Source organism: Bos javanicus, chromosome 26 (genome assembly GCF_032452875.1).
Source record: "Bos javanicus breed banteng chromosome 26, ARS-OSU_banteng_1.0, whole genome shotgun sequence".
In the NCBI taxonomy this organism is placed as follows: domain Eukaryota; kingdom Metazoa; phylum Chordata; class Mammalia; order Artiodactyla; family Bovidae; genus Bos; species Bos javanicus.
This window is the reverse complement of record NC_083893.1, coordinates 23,963,680-23,986,206: the sequence shown is the minus strand read 5'-3', so window position 1 is coordinate 23,986,206 and position 22,527 is coordinate 23,963,680. Positions and strand designations below refer to the sequence as shown.

Below are 22,527 nucleotides of genomic sequence, written 5' to 3'. Positions count from 1 at the left end.
AGGCCTTCCCCTCCCTAAAGGGAAAGGAGGGGTTTCCAGGAAGGGGATGGAATGAGGTGGGAGAGAAGGAGGGAAGAGTCCCAGGAGGCGGAAAGGCCCAGACTTTGGTCCAGTGTTTGCTCTGGTTTGCATCACTTTGCATCTTTGCTTCCCCCTTTCTCCTTCCCAGAGGGCCCCAAACACCAGGATCCACTGTCCAGAACCAGCCAGATACCCTGAACATCAGCCTCCTAGCTTCTATGGTGTAGCTTCCTGCATGCCAGGCCCACGAGGTGGGCACCTTACAAGGCGGGGCTCACCTTGCTCTAAGGAATCCAGAATGGTGCTCAAGGGCTTAGAAAGCCACCAAGTGGTGAAAGCTGGAATTACTCAGAGGAGACCCTGCCCGTCTGAGAAGGCCCCCAGAAAAGCTGAGTGACCCCTGAAGAGGGTAGAGCAAGGTAGGTCATTCCACAGAAAGGGACAGTTGAGGTGAGAGCAAACGGTGGCACTTAATACAGTTGCCCCATCTAGAAGAGGTACCCCCTGGGCTCAGTCCAGCCTCAGACACAGCTTGACTCTTGCTTTCAAAAAAACTGCTGGTGAAAAGTAACATCACACACCGTTCAGGGCTGTATACATAGGCAGAAATGAAAACATAAAAAAAAGAAATACCTGCTGGGTGAATGGTAACAAATGTAGTCCATCTATAAACAGAATACTACTCAGCAGTGAAAAAAGAATGAACTACTGATAGGAGCCTCAACATGGATGAATTACAAAATCATCACACTGAGTGAAGCCGGTTTTTTTTCCAAATTTGGATATAGACCATGGAGCAATGGCAGGGCCTCCACTCCTTTCAAAACTCTTCCTCCACTCCTCCCACCCTCCCCCACAGGGTACTAAGTCTTCAAAACACAAACTAAGCTAGAGTGATAACAAGCAGATTGGCGGGTGCATGCGGAAGGTGGGAGGAGGGGGAAACACCAAGGAATGCAAGGGGATACTTGGGGTGACAGCGACAGGTGTGTTCACCCTCTGGTTGTGGAAACGGTTCCAGGGGTGTGTGCACGTGTCAAAACGTACCCAGTCATATACTTTAATCCCCCCCTGGTCTAGTGTGTATCAACTAAGTTTCAACAGAGCAGTTTTTAAAGATGCCCAGCCCAGCAGCTGCTGAGAATCTCTTCTATGAGGTCCCCGCTACGGCCTCCACTCAGAATCCATGGACCAACGGCAGGGCCTCAACTTCCTTCAAGACACTCCCCACGTATCCTAGTTGGGATCCTGGGGCCCTGGGTAAAGATCTAGGAAACATTGGCTCAGAGAAAAGACAATGAGGACTCCCAGGGACTGAACACCCAGGCCCTTGAAAGGGCCATTCCCAGGGCCTCCCATCCACAGGGAGGGCAGTGGGTGGGCGAGGGCAGCCCAGGGCCAGCCTCCCTGGCTGACAGCTGAGCAGATGGAGAATGGGGAGACCCTGGTCCCTGGGGGCACAGTGTGCATCCAGACGTGTGACCTCAAAAAAGCACACACATATCTGTGAGCATATGAGGGTAACCCAGACCCTAGGAGACTTAGGAAGGAGAGAGACTTTTCTCTCTCCCTACGCACACATTTATACATGACTACTCATGTACACATGGATGTGCGAGACAGTACACATGTCTTCTGCACATGGGCCATCCATCTAATAATAATAGCAGTCATACATCACGTGCTAACACGTGCTAGGCTCTGAACTGCGAGCTTCACACATACTTAACTGGTTTCACCCTCACAGCAAAATGATGAGGTAGGAGAGACAGTACAAGCCCATTTTCCTGATGAGGAATCAGCCTCTGAGGGATTGAGCGGTTTGCCCAAAGTCATAAAGCCAGCAGGATGGGGTTCTTGGAGCCAAACTCAGACAATCTGACTGCAGGGCCCAGGTCTTACTACTCGGCATTTACAGCCAAGAAAGCAAGGGTTTGAATACATTTTTTTTAATGCACTTTAAAATATGGTCACGACTGATGAAACCTGAAAAAATATTCACCTGGGTCAAACCTAAAATGATCTCATGTGGCACACAGGGGGATACCTGGCCTTCTATTATCTTGCCTCTTCTGCAGTACATGTGTGCACGCCACCAGAACACAGAGACGCAAACCGTTTCCATACGTGGCCCTCATCCATCACTGCTAGGATGCAAAATGGAACAGCCAGTGTGGAAGATGGCTTGGCAGTTCCTTATGAGTTAAACGCCGATCATATAACCCAGCAATCGCATTCACAGGCACTTACCCAAGAGAAATGAAACATCTGCACAGTGACCTGTACACAAATGTACCGCAGCTTTATTCATAATAACCCCACGCTGGTAATAGCTTAAATGCCCTCCAACTGGTGAATGGATAAATCAAACATGGTACACCCACACAATCAATACAACTCTGCAATAAAAAGGAACAGCACTATGATACAACAAGCAGGAACAAAGGGATCCCCTGGAGAAGGAAATGGCAACCCACTCCAGCATTCTTGCCTGGAGGATTCCACAGACAGAGGAGCCTGGCAGGCTACAGTCCAAAGGGTCCCAAAGAGTTAAGACGCGGCTGAGCAACTCACACTTTCACTTTCACAGCTTTGACGCCAAGGGCCAGAGGGGCAGCTGAGGGCAGGGCTTCTCCCCAGTGCATTTCGACATACAGTATGACCCCTTAAAACCCCCATTCCATGGATGAGCTGCCAATCAGACTGGTTAATCAACTTGTTTGAAGTCACACAGCAATAAAGTGGCAGAGCTGGGACATGAACCCCAATCTCCCAATGTCATGTTTGGGGTCCTTTACCCTACTCAGTGGCTGACACTAGAGATCACTTTCCCCGTGAGCCCAAGATGGCAGGCATAGTGCTGAAAGGCTGTGTGGAGGAAGTGTTGGTCAGGTCCAGTCAGGGGAGCAGCCACAGCAAAAGGTGTGAAGATGCCAGGAGGCCTATGAGCTGCACAACTGCTCCCCCAGTGACCAGTGGTCCTGGGTGGAGCCCCAGTCTCGCCATCTGCTCCCAGGCAGGCTCCCCTTCGTGACAGGTTTACAAGCTTCTAGGGAGTCATAGTGGGAGCACCCCCTCAGGCAAAGCTGGTGCTGACACAATGGAAACTCTGCCCGCCCCACCCCAGCCCATTCCTCCTGGGCATTTATGAGCTGCCAGAAACAAGCCTGGCCAGCCCTCTGGGTGACCCTCGGTCAGCTCCAGACCACATTCCTGCCTCTCAGTGGGGTCCAAGGCGGGGATGCCCAGTGTAGTCTCCGAGTGACCTCCCCACTGCCCCCACCCATACCCTGCCCCAGGACCATCCTGGCAGAGCCCTGGGTACCTAGGCTGCACTGAGCTGGGCTGCCAAGGAGAAACCGGGAGGAGAGGTTGAGTGTTGGCTCAATACTTATGACAGTAACCAACCTCTGTGTGTGTGGCTTAACAGGCAGTGTCTTCATGACACTCCCAATGACACAGGTCCTCAGAAGTGAAGCTACTCACCAAGGTCACCCAGCCGGAGTGAAGAGCCCAAATCCGAACCCAGGCCTGCTGCCTCCAAACCCAACTCTGAGACCTCATTTTTCTCATCTGTAAAATGGTGACCACAGCAGACCTCCATGGCATTCTTACAAGAATTAAAGAGATGCTATATTTACCAGCAATCCCACTCCAGGGCATATATCCAGAGCAAACCATAATTCGAAAAGATACATGTACCCCAAGGTTCATTACAGCACTTTTTACAATATCCAAGACATGGACATAACCTAAATGTCCATCAACAGATGAATAGATAAAGATGTGGCACATATATACAATGGAATATTACTTAGCCATAAAAAAGAAGGAAATAATGTCATTTGCAGCAACATGGATGAATCTAGAGATTATTACACTAAGTGAGGTAGGTCAGACAGAGACATACAAATAACATATGATATCACTTACCTGTGGAGTCCAATTTTTAAAATTATACAAATGAACTTACCAAAAAATTAATCTGCAAAAAAATTCATTACCAAAAAAAAAATGAATTTACAAAACACAAACAGATTCACAGACTTAGAAAATGTACTTAAGGTTTCCAGGGTAGAAGGATGGGGAGAAGGGATGTTAGGGAGTTTGGGATAGAAAGGTACACACTGCTACATTTTAAAATGGATAACTAACAAGGTCCTACTGTATAGCACAGGGAAGTCTGCTCAGTGTTACATGGCAGCCTGAATGGGAGGGGAGTTTGGAGGAGAATGGACACATGTATATGTATAATGGACACATGTATACGTATAATGGACACATGTATACGTATACTGGACACATGTATACGTATAATGGACACGTATACATATAATGGACACATGTATACGTATACTGGACACATGTATATGTATAATGGACACATGTATACGTATAATGGATACATGTATATGTATAATGGACACATGTATATGTATGCCTGAGTTCCTCTGCTGTGCACTTGAAACAATCACAACGTTCTAAGTCAACTATACTGCGATACAATTTTTTTAATTAAAAAACAAAACCCAGTAAGTAGTTGCTATAATAATAATTCTATTATTACTAATAATAGTTGTAAATAAAAGTGTGAAAGTGAAAGTGTTAAGTCGCTCAGTTGTGTCCGACTCTTTGCAACCCCGTGGACTGTAGCCCACCAGGCTCCTCTGTCCATGGAATTCTCCAGGCAAGAATACTGGAGTAGATTGCCGTGCCCTCCTCCAGGGGAATCTGACCAACTCAGAGATCAAACCTGGGTCTCCTTGCATTGCAGGCAGATTCGTTACGGTCTGAGCCACCAGGGAAGCCCACAGTTGTAGATAATTATATTATTGTTTCAATTAACATCAATCTGTGCTCTCCTACACCTCTGGTCAAGCTATTTCCCCCTCCCTGCATATCTTCTCTCCCTGCCTCACCCATGCCTCTCCAAATCCCACCCATCTTTCAAGGCCCAGGTGGATCCTACTATGTTTAAGACAGCCTCATCCTGAACCTGCGGACCTGAATACCAGTGCTGGCATGATCATTTACATCACTAACGAGGGAGGCTTGTCTCACTTTCTGGACAGTATGGAACAGGGCAAAGAGCAGGAGCCCTGGAAGCAGGAGGTCCTGGGTTCAACCCTGACCATGCCACAGATTTGCTGTGTGACTCTGGGCAAGTTGCTTCATCCCTCTGGACCTTAATTGCTTTCTCTGTAAAACAGAGTCATCACAGCTGCCCTGCCCACCTCTCCAGGCCATTGTAAGAACCCAGTGACTTCATGGATGTAAAAGAAATTTTCAAACTTTAACACCTGATCCCAACATAAGGTGTTATTGTTTCTTATAAAAGCAACAACCACAACCATAGGAAATGATCAGTTCACTTCAGACCAGTTGGAGGCCAGACACTTCTGTTTTCATTTACCCCAAACACCGTAAACCCAGATTGCAAAGTGGTCCTAGATTGGGCTAGTTTACACACAGTCACTGAACAGGGATTCCTCTTTGGGGGAGACTCAGAGGAAGCCAGAGAGCAGGTGGGGAGGGGCTTCAAGTGAGAGAGATGATTATAAAACTGGCCAGATGTGAACTTCTCTGGGTTCCCTCCAGGGGCCCACCTCCCTCACCTGCTTCTAGCCTCAAGGCCTGGCCCAAGCCTATTTCTCTTCTGGAAACCATCCCTTCCTCCTTCCCACCTATAAACCTGAATTTCTCTCACTCATCCTTCAGACCTTGATTTTAAAGCCCACCTTCTCCTGGAAGTCTCTCTCATTCCCAAACCAGGTCCAGGGGTCCCCTATGTCCCTAACAGACCTTCCATCACCCAAGCAGCCTTTGTCAAATCTGGATCCTCCACAGAATTTAGCCCAAATGCCTTGAGGCACCCATTGTAGGCAATGCATGGACTTGTCTTCCTCACACCCAGAATGGTTCTGGGCATGTGAGAAAAGAGTCACTCAGACCATTTTCTGTGTTCTGCGGCTCTCTGGCTAGGAAAGGCTATGGGATTATTTATGTGTCTCCCTGATGGACCGTGAGCCTTCTGAGGGCAGAGACCATTATCTTTTTTACTGCTGTTTCCCCAGCGCCTAGCTCAGCACACAAAGCAGGTACTCAATAAAAGCACTGAATGAGCTGCCCCTGTTCACTTCTTCAGTCCACTGAAAACTTGCTAATGATCAAGCAGCACCCACTTGGTGCCTTGCTTTTTCTGGTGCCCAGTGGATAAATCAGAGAAAGTGAGGACTAAAGGCACAGCTTCCTTCCTTGCCCAGAACCAGAATCCTGCACTCCATGCCTGACTACAGTCCAGGCTGCTCCAGAACCTTCCAGCACTCCCCACCTGCCTACAGGAAGAAGGAGAAAAATTGCAAGGGTTGATTTGTTTTCTTCTGTGTCAGGAACTGACACAAGATGCCTTTCCTGTACAGCCTCATCCCACTCTGCCAAGCCCTGACAGTTAGGGATCTGTGGGAAGCAGCCTTGAAGATGTCCCCAGTGATCCCTACCTCCACCTCCTGGCCATCCCTTTGTAATTCTGTAAGCCGCTTCGTAACCCTCTCCCCTAGGGTGTGGAGTGGACCTAGCAACTAGCTTCCAACAAATTGAATACAGCTGAAGTGATGGGATGGGACTCCCAAGGCTGGGTTGTAAAAAGCCCTTGCTGCTACTGCTGCTAAGTCGTATCAGTCGTGTCCGACTCTGTGCAACCCCATAGACGGCAGCCCAACAGGCTCCTCTGTCCCTGGGATTCTCCAGGCAAGAATACTGAAGTGGGTTGCCATCTCCTTCTCCAATGCACGAAAGTGAAAAGTGAAAGTGAAGTTGCTCAGTCGTGTCCGACTCTTAGCAACCCCATGGACTGCAGCCCACCAGGCTCCTCCATCCATGGAATTTCCTGGGCAAGAGTACTGGAGTGGGTTGCCATTGCCTTCTCCAGGGTAGACAGCTAGTCACCAGCAAAGTGGGCTTCAAACCCAGGCCTCAGATCCATCTGCCTTTGGAAACACTAGAATGATTTTTAGAATTTATACTAACCATATGTGCTTGTTTTACAGGCCACCCCCACATACATACGCTGAGGGTCCCCAGGATGACAAATGCAGGCCAGCATTAGCCTCCATCTTTTTTCCTTGCCTCTCAGGTTGCTCCCTCTGGGAAAAGTAGCCTCAGTGTAAGGTGGCCCTGTGGACACGCCCACATTGGAGGGACTGGGGACCACCAATCACCAAGTAAGTAAGCTTAGATGGGGCTCCCCCTCAAGCCTTCAGATGAGCCTGCAGCCCCAGCCAGCAACTTGATTTTAACTTCAAGAAGGACATTAAACTGGAGGCCTTAGCTACAGTGTCAAGATTTCTGACCCACAGAAAATGTGAGATAATTAAATGTGTGTTTGTTGTTTTACTGGTGAAGGAAATGGCAATCCACTTCAATATTCTTGCCTAGAAAATCCCATGGACAGAGGAGTCTTGTGGGCTACAGTCCATGGGGTCACAAAGAGTTGGACATGACTGAGTGACTGAGCATGCACATTGCTGTTTTAAGCCACTAACTTTCAGAGTAATTTGTTATGCATCAATACAGATCACTTAGTTCCATGGTACAGATGAGGAGACAGAGGCTCTGAGAGGCAGTAATTTGCCCAGGGTCACACAGTAAGCAGTGAAGCTGGGCTCTGACTTGCAGACCTGTCCGGCTGTGCAGTCATCCTCACCGGGCTGCAGCTAGCTAGCCAGCCAGCATGCTCGGTCCACTCTGCCCAGTGTGAACCCTCCACTCCACCCTGGTCAGTTTCTCCATGATCTCTGCAGCCCCCATGCACACCCTTTGTTGTGTAGGGTTAAGGGACATGTTAGCACCTGACCATCTGACCCATAGAGCTTGGCCATGGGCAGAGCAGGTCCTGCTGCTCCCTGGAACACCAAATGGATCCAGTGACCAGGTGGGCAAAAGAGAGTGGCAGGGAGTGGGCGTGGGCAGGATGGGCACCCTCACAACCAAGCTAATCTCCACACAGAGCCTCCTGCTCTCATTCACTCCACGGCATCCCAGTCCCTGATGTTTCCAGCAGCCAGATGTACATACAGATGTGTCTCCCAATACCGGCACTGCAGGGAGGGAACCAGCCCTCCTCCTCCCCCTCCTCACCCCAAGATTCCAGAAGGGGATTCCAGATGATAACCTTTCTGAGCCCCTGTCTTCACAGTGACCCCACAAAGTGCCCCAAGCCAGGTCGGAGAGAATGAGGGGACACATGGCTTAGTCCATGTGCCACACAGACCATCGCCCCCAGCTGTCCTCTGTATGCACATGTGTGCATATACTCACAGCAGGTGTGTGCCTAACGGGGACAGCGTCCAGGTGACACATTGTGCCAGGGGCCTGCCAAGGCTGCAGGAGGTAGAGATGCAGTCTTGGTCTTTACAGGCAGCCGGGGTGTATGGTGTGTGTATGTGTGAGTGTACACTTTTGAGCGCACACAGGCCTGGAGGAGCCTCTGTGGAGACCCTCACATGCATGTACACTGTGCTGGCTGTGCCCCAGGTGGGCTGCCCTTTATGTCTGCTAGCTCACTTACTCTTTCCACAACCCTTCCAGGTAACCCTTACCACCCCCATCCACTGGGACTCAGACAAATAAAGGCACTGACCCAGAGTCACACAGCCAGTAAGAGCAGAACAGGATTCAAACTCTCACCAGGAACAGCCGTCTCACCCCCTCTCCAGCCCTGCCTGGCCTGTCGCCCAGCTCAGGGCTCACGTCTCCCCTCCTATCTGCTCCCCTAGACCACCTGCCCCACCTCTGTTGATGTGGTCCAGCAGCCAGGGCCCGAACCCCACATTCTTCCTCCTTCCTCATTGGTCAAGCATCTGTGGGGTTCCAAATACTGGGCTGGGTGAAGAGAACAGATAGGGACTAGCCTAATTCCTCACACCCACAGGCATAAGTGGGGTGAGTGTGTGTGTCACCTGTGTTCACAGACACACCTGCCAGGCTCTGGGGGGTTCACCTTGGCCTAAAAGCCTCCAGAGCTGCTGCCGGCAGACAGGCGGCTCTTTCCATGCTAATCCCGGATCGCCTAAGTCCCTGTGATGGCCTCTCCCCTGCTGCCGGAGTGAGAATTAAGGAACCATGGAGGGGAAGCTGGGAGTTAGCCGCGGAAGGGACAAGGTCTGGATTCCCTCTGAGCCGCCAGCTACGTGACCTCAGTCAGCCATTTCCCTTTCTGAGCCACAGCATCCCCTTCTGTAAAGGGACAGTGAGAGCCAATCTCTCAGGCCCCTGCACCCCAGCATCTGGAGTTTGTTGGTCCAGAGACCAACCTGAGGGTGACATGTGTGTCTGGGTGCATATGTGTGTGTCTTCCACACATCAGCCCCTCAGCAACCGGTCCATCCTTTGCCCTGGGTCACAGCGGGGTGGGGAGCGCTGAAGAAAGTGAAGGAGGCAGGAGGGAAGAGGAGGAGAGGGTGGGAAGGAGAGGGACGGGGGGCCTCTGTGCTCTCCCCCACCCCATCCTGCCCTCAAGACAGGGAGCAGCTCTGGAAATCTGCCTCATGAAAGAGATCAAGCGTGTAACTGCCGAAACCATTTTCCAAATGAGAATTAATCTCTCCCAAGGGTCCCCTGCCAGGCTGATCCCAGAGGAGCCCGACTCCTCACCACCAGCCCGATCACACACACACACGCGCGCACGCGCATACACACACATACACACGACTTGTGCAGAAACACTGACCTCTACCAAATAACAGACTTTCACAAATGTGGCTGCTCACACACGGACACCCAGAGACAAAATGTTCGGCCTCTTAAATATGACACAGGTGGGTACACGTTATGCAGGCACACACATACGGAGGTCTAAAACTCAGGTACAATAAGCCGACACCAGAAACACAAACCACCAGGACGCGTCCACAAGCATACCACTAGGAAAACCCCACACAGCCCCTCACCTCGCACTGTAACCCAGCAACCCAGAGTCTTCAGCCCCAACCAAACCAAGCCCCGGGCACCCAATCAGGAACGAAGGACCTTGTGCTCCAGAGTCAGGTTGCAGGGCTGACAGCACCCCTAGGAAGGAGCAAGCCCCTGGCATCTCCCACTTCCCCCAACTCACCTCCCAAAAGAGGGTGAAACCAGAGCCACCGGTGCAGCCAAGGTCCAGGCGTGGGGACCCGTGGGTACAGACACCCATGCAGGGTCCTGGCTAAGGGGCTCTGTGGGCACAGGCAAACACTTACACTCCACGCCCCCAAACTCCCCCCATCTATTCGTGTTGATGGCAGGCTGGGGGCGGAGCTGGGGTCCACTCACGGGGGCCCAGGCTGAGGAGAGTGGTCCAGGTGAGGGGCTGGCGGCCAAGGCCCTCATCCAATGGTCCGACTTGTGGAGTCTCAGCGCACCCCTGCCAAGCTATCCCCATTCCCCGCAAGAGAGGGAGGAACAGGACATACCCCCAGAATGCCTCCCCAGGCCCGTTAGGCCTTCCCTGGGTCCAGTCCTTATTCACATTGTCCCCTGTGGTCCTCACAATACTCCTGTGAGGAGGCTACTGTCACTAGCTCCATTGACAGATGAGAAAACCAAGGCTCGAGGGGACGCTTGCCCTTGCTGCCACCGTGTCTGTCTCCTCCAGAGCAGGAGTTCTTGATGGCCATACACCATCTCGGGTACTCTTGGGGTCCCGCTCCCCTCTGAACCCCGGGCTCCCAGGCAGCTGAAGATAGCACGCTGTGTCCTGAGCCTGTTCTGAGGGCCTCTTCGTCCTTCCCAGGCCACGGGCCTGCCCAAGTCTGACTCCAGTGGAAAATGCCAGTCGGCTCCAGACCCTATGCCAGCAGGCCCCACTGGGGCCAACAAGCCCAAGAGGAGCCCCCGCCCCACAGACGGGCAGGGCCAGGCTCAGGTCAGGCCAATCCAAGTCTCAGGCCAAGGCCCAGGCCACTGGCACTGCCTCTGGCCGGCTCCGGATTATGTGTCTTCCAGGGCCTTCCATCTGTCACTTAGCCCTCTGGGCCCAGGACAAAATTCATTTCCTTTTAAGAGAGCCAATGATTTGCTTTTCCCACGTTTCCTTCCCTGCCTTTTTCTTTTTTTAATTAGAAATTACTCTGTCAAAGTCCAGGGCCCGGAAAGGGGAAGTCACCTGGTCACCAGTCCTGGCCACGGCTTCCCACTCGCTCCTGCCACCACCCTCCTTCCATCCCAGGTGCTTCCCCGTTCCTCGGTGCCCACTGAACCCAGCAGATGGAGGCAGCCCCACCTCCTAATGCCCTGCCTGAGGAGGGTGGAGGCACACAGAGGGGAGTGTAGCAGGGACTCCCCAAGGTCAGCCCACACTGTTCTGGCACCAGCCAGTCTGCACAGGAACCCCAACTCCTGGGGCCCAGCGATGACAAAACAAGTCCCTGGGAAGACTTCCCCTTCTGGGTCTGGCGCCACATCGGCCATGTTCCTCCCAAGACCACAGCCCTGGAGCCAAGCAGACGAGGAGACAGGAGTAGGGGCAGGCAGCAGCCACCTAGCGGTCCTCTCTCCCACCCCTTCACCTGCCAGCCTCCCGGTCTGCCTGAGGTCTAGGTGAGCACGGACGTGAACTCCAGGAATCAGAAGTTCATTGACCTCCCCGGCAGAGCACACGCTTTCAGAACTGAGATCAGGCAGTGTGGGGGTGTCACTTGTACACCCCTGTGTGCTTAGGCACAAGTCAGCACAGGTACACACGCACAGACACCTCCGATGGGCACAGACATGCACACACGTGTGTACCCACACATCTCTCCATGGCTCCGTCATGGAGCACAGCACTGACCTCCATGGCCCATATCCCAGGACCCACAAACAGATCCCCCCAGCTGTCTAACTGAGGGTTGCCTCGGGTCTAGGAGAGGGACCTATGGACCCCGGACCTCGCATCCCACCTGGCGCTGATCAGCACCTTGGGGAGGTAAGAGGATGAGGAGACTTTGTGGGGAGACTCAGCTGCCTGACCGACTGCCGGGGAAAGACCCCTCTTCCTGCTTTGCCCAACCTCCTGTTTCCGTCCCCTCTGCCCCAGTGCCTGTCACTCAAAGGCACCCCCTTCCAAGGTCCCAGAGCCTCCCCAAGAGGCAAGGGGATGGCCATGCCCTCAGCCCAGTGCCTCTTGGTCCCAGCCTCCCCAAGTGGTCCCCAGGCTGGGGATGGACAGACCCTCAGGTGTCAGCCAGGGCCTTACCGTGGAGGGTGCTCCGGGTGATCTGTCCCCCCATCGCGGGCAGCGGGGAACACGGCCACCTCCGTTTGGCCGGCTGGCCTCGTCACTGAGCCGCCCTGGCAGCCAGCTCCCCTCCCCCTGCCCCCCCGCCTCCTCCTCCGTGGCCAGCAGCAGCCGGCATGGCAGGGCCGAGCCCGCCCCTTCTGCACCCCCCAACACACGGCGCCCTGCCCGCAAGACGGGCCACACACGCACGCACGCCCCTCTGGCCCCGCTCAGAGCCGCCTCCCAGCTCCCACCCACTCCCAGAGCCTCCCCCACCTCCCCGCACTGGTACAGGCGATGGGATCTGTCATGTTTATTTACATAAGGAGGAGGAGACTAGAGGCTTCCTGAAATAGCCGAGCTCCAGAAAGCGCTGGAGATGCCCCAGCCAGAGCGCATACACACACACACAGACACACACACACGCACTCATGTACGCACGCACACATGCACATTCCCCATCACAGACACACACACACATACACAACCTCGCCATTCACCTAGGCTACAGACATCCATGCGTGTTATGCACCTAACTTACATGCAGACACTGGGAAAACGATGGGATACTGTGGTGAGCAAGACAGACCTAGTCTCTCCCTCAAGGGGCTTACAATCTCACTCATGCAGCTTAATAACAAAGAGCTGACATCCTCCTAGCCTCTTCCAAGTGCTCCATGCATATTCACCCCTTTGGTCCTCACAGGCTGAACGATAAGCTCAGTACATGGTTATTGTCAATAGGTACCATCATTATTGCTGAGAAATGAGATGAGAGAACAGAGGCACAAAGAGGCTACCTGCCCAGAAGGTGACAGGGCCAGGAGGCAAACCCAGGCAGCCTTGCGGGGCTGGGAGGACTGGGGGTTAGATTCCTTTACCCCCACACCAAACCTTCACTCTCATCACAAACACACAACACACACACCAGCATATACACACCACACTACCTGCTATACCACATCACAGGTATATGCACAAACACAGGCTCACAAGCACTTGAAAGCACTCACCACTGTGCACATTTAGTCACCTCCTGCTCACCAGGACACACCCCTGTACAGACACACCTCGTAGGGTACACACACGGCAGATCCTCACTTCCACAGACTGCGAAGCCTCTGAAGAAATCCTGACGTGCAGAACCTTGTACCTTGGGGGACAGAAGGGGGCCCGAGAGAGCAGAGGGTGGTGGGAGGGCAGGCCCTCCAGCCCTGGGCAAGCATGCTGGGACCCCAAGGCATCATCAAGAGACCAGCCACTAAGTGTGTAGCAGGCAGTGCCTGTGTGATCTGATTTCTATTCCAGGTGGCATAAGCTTCTGTTATGTCCATTTTACAGAAGAGAAAGTGGAGGTTCTGAAATGCTCAGGTTACCGAGCAGGTCAGGGGCAGGGGCAGGATTCAAGCAATCTCCCAGCCATCACCATCGGAGTCTCTCCCAGGAGAACAGGACTACCCCCTTCTCCCAGGCCCTGGCTTGGCCCCAGCTCCTGTCTCCAGGCCTAGGGATGTGGGCTCCCAGAGATAGATCTGAGTGGGAAGGGAAGGCTAGGGGGCAGAGGGGTGGGGCTAGGAAAGGAGCCACAGGAAAGGTGTCAGATGGAACTCAGAGGCCCAGGCACTGTAAGGGGCTGGTCTGGGCATCCTGCCCTCACCTCAGGACCCTGCTACTGAGTGGGGGGGGGTCTCCTGAGTGGGCCTGGGGGAGGGGCAGTGAGGGGGGAGGGGCATCCGGTATGGACCTAGGGTCACCAAGCCAGAGGGCTGGGCAAGCCCATAAGCACACAGTGTCACAGCCCCCCAAACCAGAGGCTGGCCTGAGGCTCCTCCCTGGGAGAAGCTGTGACACCTGATTCTACACGGGGTGTTTCCTTTCTCCGGGCACATGCTTGGCTCTATGTGGCCACACACATGCATACACACTCCGTGACACATGTACACACAGTTCCTCTGGAAGGATAAGTCAAAATCTGATCAAGAGCAAACAACTTAAAGACTTTTCCAGGGTAAATAATTACAGAAATAGCAAACACAAGGCCTCAATGTATGCAGGCAGTCCTAAGCACATGACACCTATTAACCTGTTCACTTCTCCCACAACCCTGAGAGATCAACTGCATTCTCATGCCCATTTTACAGATGAGGAAACTGAGGCAAAGAGGCTGCTCTGGAGGCTGTTCCTACAAAGCAGAAGTCAACCCCCTTCAAAACACCTGCCTTTAAAAGCACCAGTTGATAAGCCTTTCCTCACCAAACCTTCCCACTTGGGGCAGCCTGATCACCCACCATCACCCAGCACTGGAAATCCCTCTTCTGGAAGCCCCACTAGGGCCCCCACTGCAGACAGAGTCCCCCTTCTTGGACCTTGTCTCTCCTCTGAGCCTGAGTTATGCCTCTCCCAATCTGCTGTCTTACTCCACCCTACACAGGTACAGTCATGGCCTTGTCTGCTTGTCCTGGCTTCCTGCATGCATTTCAGCAATTCAACATGACTAACACTTATTATGGAGAAGGCAATGGCACCCCACTCCAGTACGCTTGCCTGGAAAATCCCATGGACAGAGGAGCCTGGTAGGCTGCAGTCCATGGGGTCGCCAGAGTCAGACATGACTGAGCGACTTCACTTTCACTTTTCACTTTCATGCACTGGAGAAGGAAATGGCAACCCACTCCAGTGTTCTTGCCTGGAGAATCCCAGGGATGGGGGAGCCTGGTGGGCTGCCGTCTGTGGGGTCGCACAGAGTCGGACACTACTGAAGTGACTTAGCAGCAACGCTTATTAAGCATCTACGGCATGCCAGACTCTAAGCTGTGCGCTGGGGATGCCACAGTGATCGACAGTAGACAGGCCCTGGTTCTCATGGACCTACAGTCTAGAGAGAAACAGACATTTGTCAAGGGGTAGAGTGAGGAAGATTATCCCAATTCTAGGAAAGTGTTCTGGAAGAAGCAGGGCTCGGGGCAGGCTTTCCTGAAAAGCAACTGTGAAGGATAATTATATGCGTATCCCTGTGTTGCAGAGGTAGGTTAGAGGCAGGGAGTGAGCATGACACATGCAAAGGCCCTGTGGCTGAAGGGAGCCCAGCCCTTTCAAGAAGCAAGGATGGAGCAGGGACTGCAAGAGCAGCCTGGGGGGATTTTCCCCTGGCAAAACCAGGGAAGCTGGGGACACATCAGGGAGGGCTCAAAGAGCAGGGCGAAGAATCTGGACTTTTTTCTGAGAGCCATAGGGAACTCCTGACGGACTTCATCAGGGAGGCGGCAACACCAGGTCTGAACTGCTAAAAGGCCACCCTGCCATCTGGTGTGCAGAACGCACGGAGGAGGCAGGAAGGCACCAGGGGCGAAAACAGCGGCATCCACAGGGTCAGGCTGGTCCTCGACTTGCCCTTGCTCCTCGGGCCTAGCCTCGTGCCTGCACAGAGCGGGCTCTCAGAAGATCACTCACCCAAGGAACTGAATCTGTGTGACGCTCTGGAGATGGGGGGTGGGTGGGGGCAGGGAGGGTCCTTCAAGTTGACGGCAGTCCACACTCCAGCCACATGAGAGAAAATGAACAGAGAACTGGGCGGCCCCAGGCCTTTACGGCACCACTGTCTGAGGAGTTTTCTAGCAGATTCCCTGGGTTCTGTTTCCTACAAATCCACGTCCCCAATTTAAATGGGAAGTGGCAATGTCCCGTGACTAAGGGTTACCCCCATTGCCTCCCAGGGCAGTGTCCAGGCCTGTACAGATGACGTGGGAGCCAGTGCTGCCCCTCTTCCCAGTTTTATGTGATGCCCAGTTGGGGCATCACATAAATTTTCATTTGGCCAAAGAATTCTGTCAGACCTACATCATTCATTTACTCACCCAGCATTCACTGCGTGCCAACGATGGACCCACTAGTGAGTGAGACCCAACTCTGCCCTTCAGAAGCCAAGCAGGAGCCATGCTGGGATCAAGGAAGGAGGCTCCTTTGGCTCTGGCTGAACATCTGCAGTACTTTGTTCTGTAGCCAGAAAGGATGTGAGAAGAGGATGTGAAAGGGGAATCTACAAGCCAATCTACAGAAGTGACTACAAGCACCACCGTTTATTGAACAGTTGCTACGGCCCAGACACGGTGCTAAGTGTTTCACACACATAATCACACCTACCCACCCCACCACATCCCTGCAGGATTACAATCATCCCCATCTTGCAGGCTATAAAGCTGAGACAGCAAGGATAGAAGGTTACATTGACATGGAGTTCAAACTCTACTCGAAGTAGAGTTCAACTGGGTAACACTCAAGGCAGAGTTCAAACCCAGATCTGCCTGGCATTCAAAACTCACACTTTATCCAGAACAGATGAAAAGGTAGGAGCGCTTCTTTCCTGGGGAAGAGAAGACAAGGGGACAATTATCTCCTTAAGGAATCTGAAGGATTCTAGGTGGAGGCAGGGCCTAGGAATGGTCCAGTAGGCCAAGGGTGACATCCCAGGGATGGAGCTTGGATAAAGGCAAGGGAGACTGTGGTCTTGCCCAAGCCTGGACTTCCCATCTGCTAACACGAGAGCCCATCCTGGAGATCTTGGAGGAAGCAGACCCATCCTTGAAGTTGGGGGTGGGGGAGGGAAGGGGCTGTGGTCTCTCTGAGCACACAGGCAGAAGGCCTGGGTGTGCCCTTGGGGAGCAACTGGGCTGACAGAAAGCCTGCCCAGGCTTCAGAAAGGAGCCCTCCCTCTCTAGCTAGCCCCCTGCTGCCTCTGCCCTCCAGCTCCGTCCAGGGAACACTCCCCCTCTCTGAATCTATTCAGCTCCTGAGACCCTCACCCTGCTAGCAGCCCCCTCATCTCCCAGCCACCTCCTCTCTCCTGACCCCTTGCCACCTGCTCCTCTTCCTTCCTGGGCCCCCTCTTGGTCCCCACAACGAGCTCCCCACCTCAACCCTCCCCTCACCACATCCTTCTTCATCCACATCTCCCAAGACCCAGCACCTCTCGGAACGTAAAGTCTAGAACAGACCCAATAACAGCACAATAAAACTTGGAACAAGTTCCCTGGACAAGAGAAACCATTTAAGTCAGAGACTAAGCTCTCTGAAGGGGAGGGAATGCGAGAGAGTGTTGGGTCCAGCCACTGCCTCCGGCTGCGGCAATGAGGTCGAGTAGATCGTGGGCTTTCCCCTGGTTGCACAGCGGGTGGAAGGCAGGAGCACTAAACTCAGGTTTAATGTCGTCTGATGTTTAATATAATACACAGGTCGGGACGTTGGGCAACATGCAAGACTGGACAAGGAGAGGTGATAACTTCTCTTTACAGCGGGGGAGGTAGACAGAGGAACCTGGTATAAAGAGAGGTCAGCAAGGGGAGGCGGCCCTGCTAGGAGGAGTTGGGAGGCAACTTCTGGCTGCTTTAATGTCTTTTTTTTTTTTTTTTAATCAAGAACAAGGGATAATTTGAGCTGATGAGTCACCTGGCATTTGGGGCTTAAGGCTGACCTGCTAGGGCCATTGTCCCTGCCTGATTAGACGGGGCCTGGTGCTGAAGAACAGGGAGCAGAAAACCCCCAAAAGCTGCCTCCCACACCCAGAACCTAAAGTGGAGGCTGCTGCCTAGAAGCTGTGAGAGCGAGCAAGCACGCGGTGACAAGGACAAAGCTGCACAGGGACAGAGAGCAGGAAACCGGAGCCAGGGAGCCCACAGGGCGTCCTCGGGGGTGGGACAGGTGCCCCAGCAGTGACAGCTGCCAGCGCCCAGGATGACGGGAACACAACAGGTGCAGAGGCTGGGGCGGGGACTGAAAGGGAATCTGAGAAAACAGCCTGGAGTCAGGCACCCCTCCCAGGTCCCAGGCCCAACGCCAAGTAGCCCTTTCTCAGACCCTCCGAGACTTCAACACACCTCCTCCTGCTCCCCCGGTCTGGGTCTCAGGGCCAGCGTGCCCAGCCTGGACTAGACAGAGGGGTCACCGTCCGTGCCAGGCAGAAAGGACAGAACAAAGAAGAACAAGGTTTCAGTTCCCAGAACACAGTGTGCCAGACGGAGCCCACATCCACAGAGCCCCCAGCTGGAACCATTTGCCCATGATAAGATCTATGACCCCCGCCAGGAAGGGTGGGTGCCTTGCCACCCACCTGCGTGGAAGTTTGAGCTCTGATCTGGAGGTCAGATAGGCAAGCTCCTCTACCACATGACTGGGCAAGCTACAGAGCTTTCCCGAGGCCTGGGGCTCGGCTAGTAACAGTAACGCTGATGATGTGGTTCAGAGAGCCAGAGAACTCAGGAATCCGGGTAGAACCTGAAGAGGCTAGGATCTCCACCCCAACCTCAGAGAGGCGAGACCTGGGACGTGCAGATTATGAGTATATAGTACACCAAGGAGAAGAAAAGGAGGACCCGCCTCCATAGGTAATGACCTTCCTCAGCACCATCATGGACCACTTACTCAGCACTCGCCTTGCTCTCGCCGCCGTTCTAAGCTTTGCATGTGTTATGACGTGCTCGCCTTTCATGCAAATGTCATCCCAGAGTACCAGGTGAAATGTGGGTTCTTTTAAGCAAGCAGAATAAACATCGTCCTTTGTCACCAGGTTAGCACTCTATTCTAAATTTCAAAGCCATCCCAGTGATCACAAGTGATAAATTATCAGGGCCTGAGTTCATAAAGTTTGGTCCCTAAATTACGACCTTGCTGAGGAAGGTGGGGAAGGGCAGACAATAAGACATTGAAGGGGAAGGGGAAGCAGAGAGATGGAGAGATCCCAGGTGACACAGGAGATGGAACACACGCGCTGGAGCAAGACAAGAGCCTCGTCCGCTAGAGATGTGTAAACACACTCGACTGATCCTGCTGGATTTCGAGGAAAGCTGGCAGCTGACTGCAGGAGTTTAAATCCCTCCTCTGCAGCCAGAGTCCACCCTCCCCCATCCTGTCCCTCCCCACCCCCTCCCTGCCACACACTCATACACGCACCTCCAGGCCTTGTGGTTCAGCCAGGAATCCCAGGGCCCACCCTTTCTGATCTCAGCACCCAGATATCTGAAGCCCCCCACAGGCTGGGAAGTTCCCCTACCCCACGCCTCCTCCAGCCCACCTTCCTGCCTCTGAGGAGTCCACTTCCTCAGACTCTCTCCTGCTTCATGCCCCTCCCAGATCCTGTCTACTGTGGGATAGCAGAGTCCAGGACCAGCTGACATGGCCCTCACCTCGACTTCTATGCCTTGACCCTGCCTCCTGCCCACTGCCAGGGCCTCTCCTTTGGGCATTAGCAGGCAAGCGAGGGTGATGGTGCAGGACTCCACGGGGCCAGGCTCTGGGGCACTCCCAGAAGGGCCACTGGCAGCCAGACCCCAAGGATCTGACAACACCAGATATTACTCACTGCATCATGCAGAGGTTGCAGACATTAGGTGCTTCAGAGGTAGTGGTAAAGGACGAGCTTTTGAGCCAGACAACCTGGGTTTGTTCAAATCTCAGATATAAAATGTACTGGGTGCCCGTTTTATCAACTGAAAATGAGGTTGACAATAAAAGCACTGACCTCACAGGGCTCCTCAAGTATGAAATACATCCCCATAGGTAGTGTGTACAGAACAGGGTGGATGCACAGAAGTGCCGTGACCTCGGGAGTGCTCTTGATGAGATACTTAAAGACTTGAACTGACACAAAGGCCCTATCGTGGGTGGGCCTTAAGGATGGGAAACTGGGACCCTATCGTGGATGGGCCTTAAGGATGGGAAACTGGGACCCTATCGTGGATGGGCCTTAAGGATGGGAAACTGGGACACGGAGTAGGAACAGGGAGATGTGGGATCTGACCTCGGGTCAGTTGGCCTCCAGAGCCTGCACTGAGGCCCTGCATGGTGCCCCTCCCAGGACAGACGGCTACTGGTCAAGCGAATGGTCATGGATGCAGCGTTGGTGAGGACCAGGCTGGTGACCACCCAGGGCCCAGGATGCAAAGGAGGAGTTGGTATCCAGGAAGCCATGCAGCAGAGCAGAGAGGCTGAAATGCGAGTCCCAGGGACTGTCAGAGGGCAGGTGGGCCCTGAAGTCCCAGAATCCCATCCAAAGGAGAGAACTCCATCCCCAGCAGCTCAGCTGGCCACCGGGGGCTCCTGCCTCTCAGAGTTCCTTAGTACCACTGGGCTGGGCTGCCTCCCTCTCCTCACCATGACCTCTGACCTGGCTCCCCACTACCCCATCAGTGGGAGCCCCAGTACCACCTCCTCCTGCTGCAGAAACTAGGCAGAAACTAAAACAAGCAAGCATCCAGATCAATTAAGAAAATGACATCAGCTGCCAGCACCTTGAAACACCTGCTCTGAGCACACATAGGGAGGGGCGGCACTGGGAACTCCGGGTCTAGATGAGGAAACCGAGGCCTGGGAAGTGGAACACCGCAGCCAGGTCACACAGTCAACATGCAGCTAAACTGAGATCTGGACACGTCTGACCTGGTATCAGAGTACCAGCGCGGGCCTCTCTGCCATGTGGCCTCTTGGAAAAACCCAGCTCATACAAGCCAGAGAAAATGTTCACAAAAATATCCTACTGGATTTGCAAAAAGCCCCCATCAGGTACTAGAGGGCAGCTGCTCATCTCCTTTGACAGATGAGAGAAACAGAAGCTCAAGGAGACAAAAATGAATTGTAGAAGCTACAAGGTGCCAGAGCAGGGTCCAGAAGCCAGATCTCAGACTCCGGAGCCCAGGGTGCTGGGCTTTGTCTACTACACAACACTGCCCTGAGAAAAGCCACCTTCAATTCAATAAATGCAGCATTGGTCAGAGGGGCCCTGGTCAGCAAAGGTGCAAATGTAAAATCTGCTGATCCCAAGGTTAGCTGACTCTGGACTTTGGCTATACGGTACCCGCAGACACTATCCGACCCTGCCTGGGGCCCTGTACCACCAGAGACCTCACCCAAGGCAGGTTCTGGGCCCACCCCAACACTGGGAGGTGGACAGGGGCTCTTGAGTTTTGGAGACCAGAGCTTTACACCATGTACATGACCAAAGGGGAAGTGGGGATTAACACAGAGCAGTACCCACCCTCACAGGCCTAAGACAAAAACCTGAAAATATTCTGAAAAGAGAGAGGGGGTGCCAGGTCCTTTGGGGGAGCAGGGTCTCAGATTGGTGCTTCTGTTCTCACAGAGCCAGAGTGAGTGGCTGACCTAAAGGCCAGCCACTGAACTATGCCAGCTCTGTGCCCACCACCAGGGGCCATGACCTGGAACACAGGGGACATCAGCCATGCTGGCTGCAGAGCTGAGAGCAGGATACCCAGGCACGGTGGCACCTGTGAGTACTGGGGTCTGTTCAGGGCCTGTCACGAGACGCCTGTGGCTTCCAAGCCCACTGAGCCCACAGAGCCCACAGAGGGACTCAACTTCCTGCCCCTGCACCTCCAGCCCTTGGTCCTCATCCCAAACCCAGACAACCTCACATTGCATCATCAGTCAGCCCGCAACAGGGGCTCTTGTCCCTAAAGGCCCAGGGGTGACCACAAGCCTGCAGCTGCCTCAGTGCTGGCTGCTCCCCTGCTGAAGCCAGAGCTCAGGTGCAGCCAATGGAAGGGGCTGTCGGGACTATGGTCTTCCACCTAAAGGACAGCCCCAGAAGGGCAGCCACCCCAGGGTGAATGCAATAACAGAAAGCCCCTTTTCCTCCCTGCAGCTGCTTCCTGCAGTTGCCCCATCTTCCAGTTTGCACCGTCATCCGAGGCCTTGCCTCACCCACCTTTCTTGCCTCCCTCTTCAGTTAACATATTCAGGCTCCTCCTTCAAGATGCCACCCTCTCCCTCCCTCCATCCCTCGAGCTGCTGGAGCCTGGGGTCTGTTAATCCACCAGCCACCCTAGCAATGCACAAGGTGGGCTTGCCAGCATCAGAGTTTAGAGGATAAAGCTTTCCCTGGGAGCCAGGACTCCTACAGTCCATGGTAAAACTTGACCAAGGCCAAGGAAGGTCTGAAGAAGCCTGCTTGGGTTTGGGGAGACTCAAGGAGGGCAGTCTCTTACAATGTCTGCACAGGTTCCTTCCTTCTGGTGGGGGTAAGGCGCCAGGAGGTGGGTCAATGTTGCTCCTGGTGGGCTGGGTCCCACTACTAAGTGAATGGGCTTCCCTGGTGGCTCAGACAGTAAAGAATCTGCCTGCAATGCAGGAGACCCAGGTTCAACCCCTGGGTCAGGAAGATCCCCTGGAGAAGGGAATGGCAACCCACTGCAGTATTCTTGCCTGGAGAATCCCGTGGACAGAGGACCCTGGAGGGCTACAGTCCATGGGATTGCAAAGAGTCA

General features: G+C 53.6%; 1 protein-coding gene across 3 annotated transcripts in view; it reads right to left on the bottom strand.

Annotated features, from left to right (window-relative positions):
• NEURL1 (neuralized E3 ubiquitin protein ligase 1) overlaps positions 1–22,527 on the bottom strand; it is a 77,885-nt gene that overhangs the window by 24,211 nt on the left and 31,147 nt on the right. The window contains exons 2-3 of one of the 3 annotated variants that reach the window (XM_061403348.1): positions 16,576–16,616; positions 16,111–16,249 (exon numbers count right to left, since the gene is read on the bottom strand). The exons of 1 other annotated variant lie outside the window; for it this stretch is intronic. In XM_061403348.1, the coding sequence (XP_061259332.1) occupies positions 16,111–16,117 (7 nt within the window). In that variant the 5' untranslated portion in view covers positions 16,118–16,249; positions 16,576–16,616. Of the gene's footprint in view, positions 1–12,232; positions 12,367–16,110; positions 16,250–16,575; positions 16,617–22,527 lie in introns of those variants that run through there. One more of the 3 variants, XM_061403347.1, reaches the window with a different exon arrangement.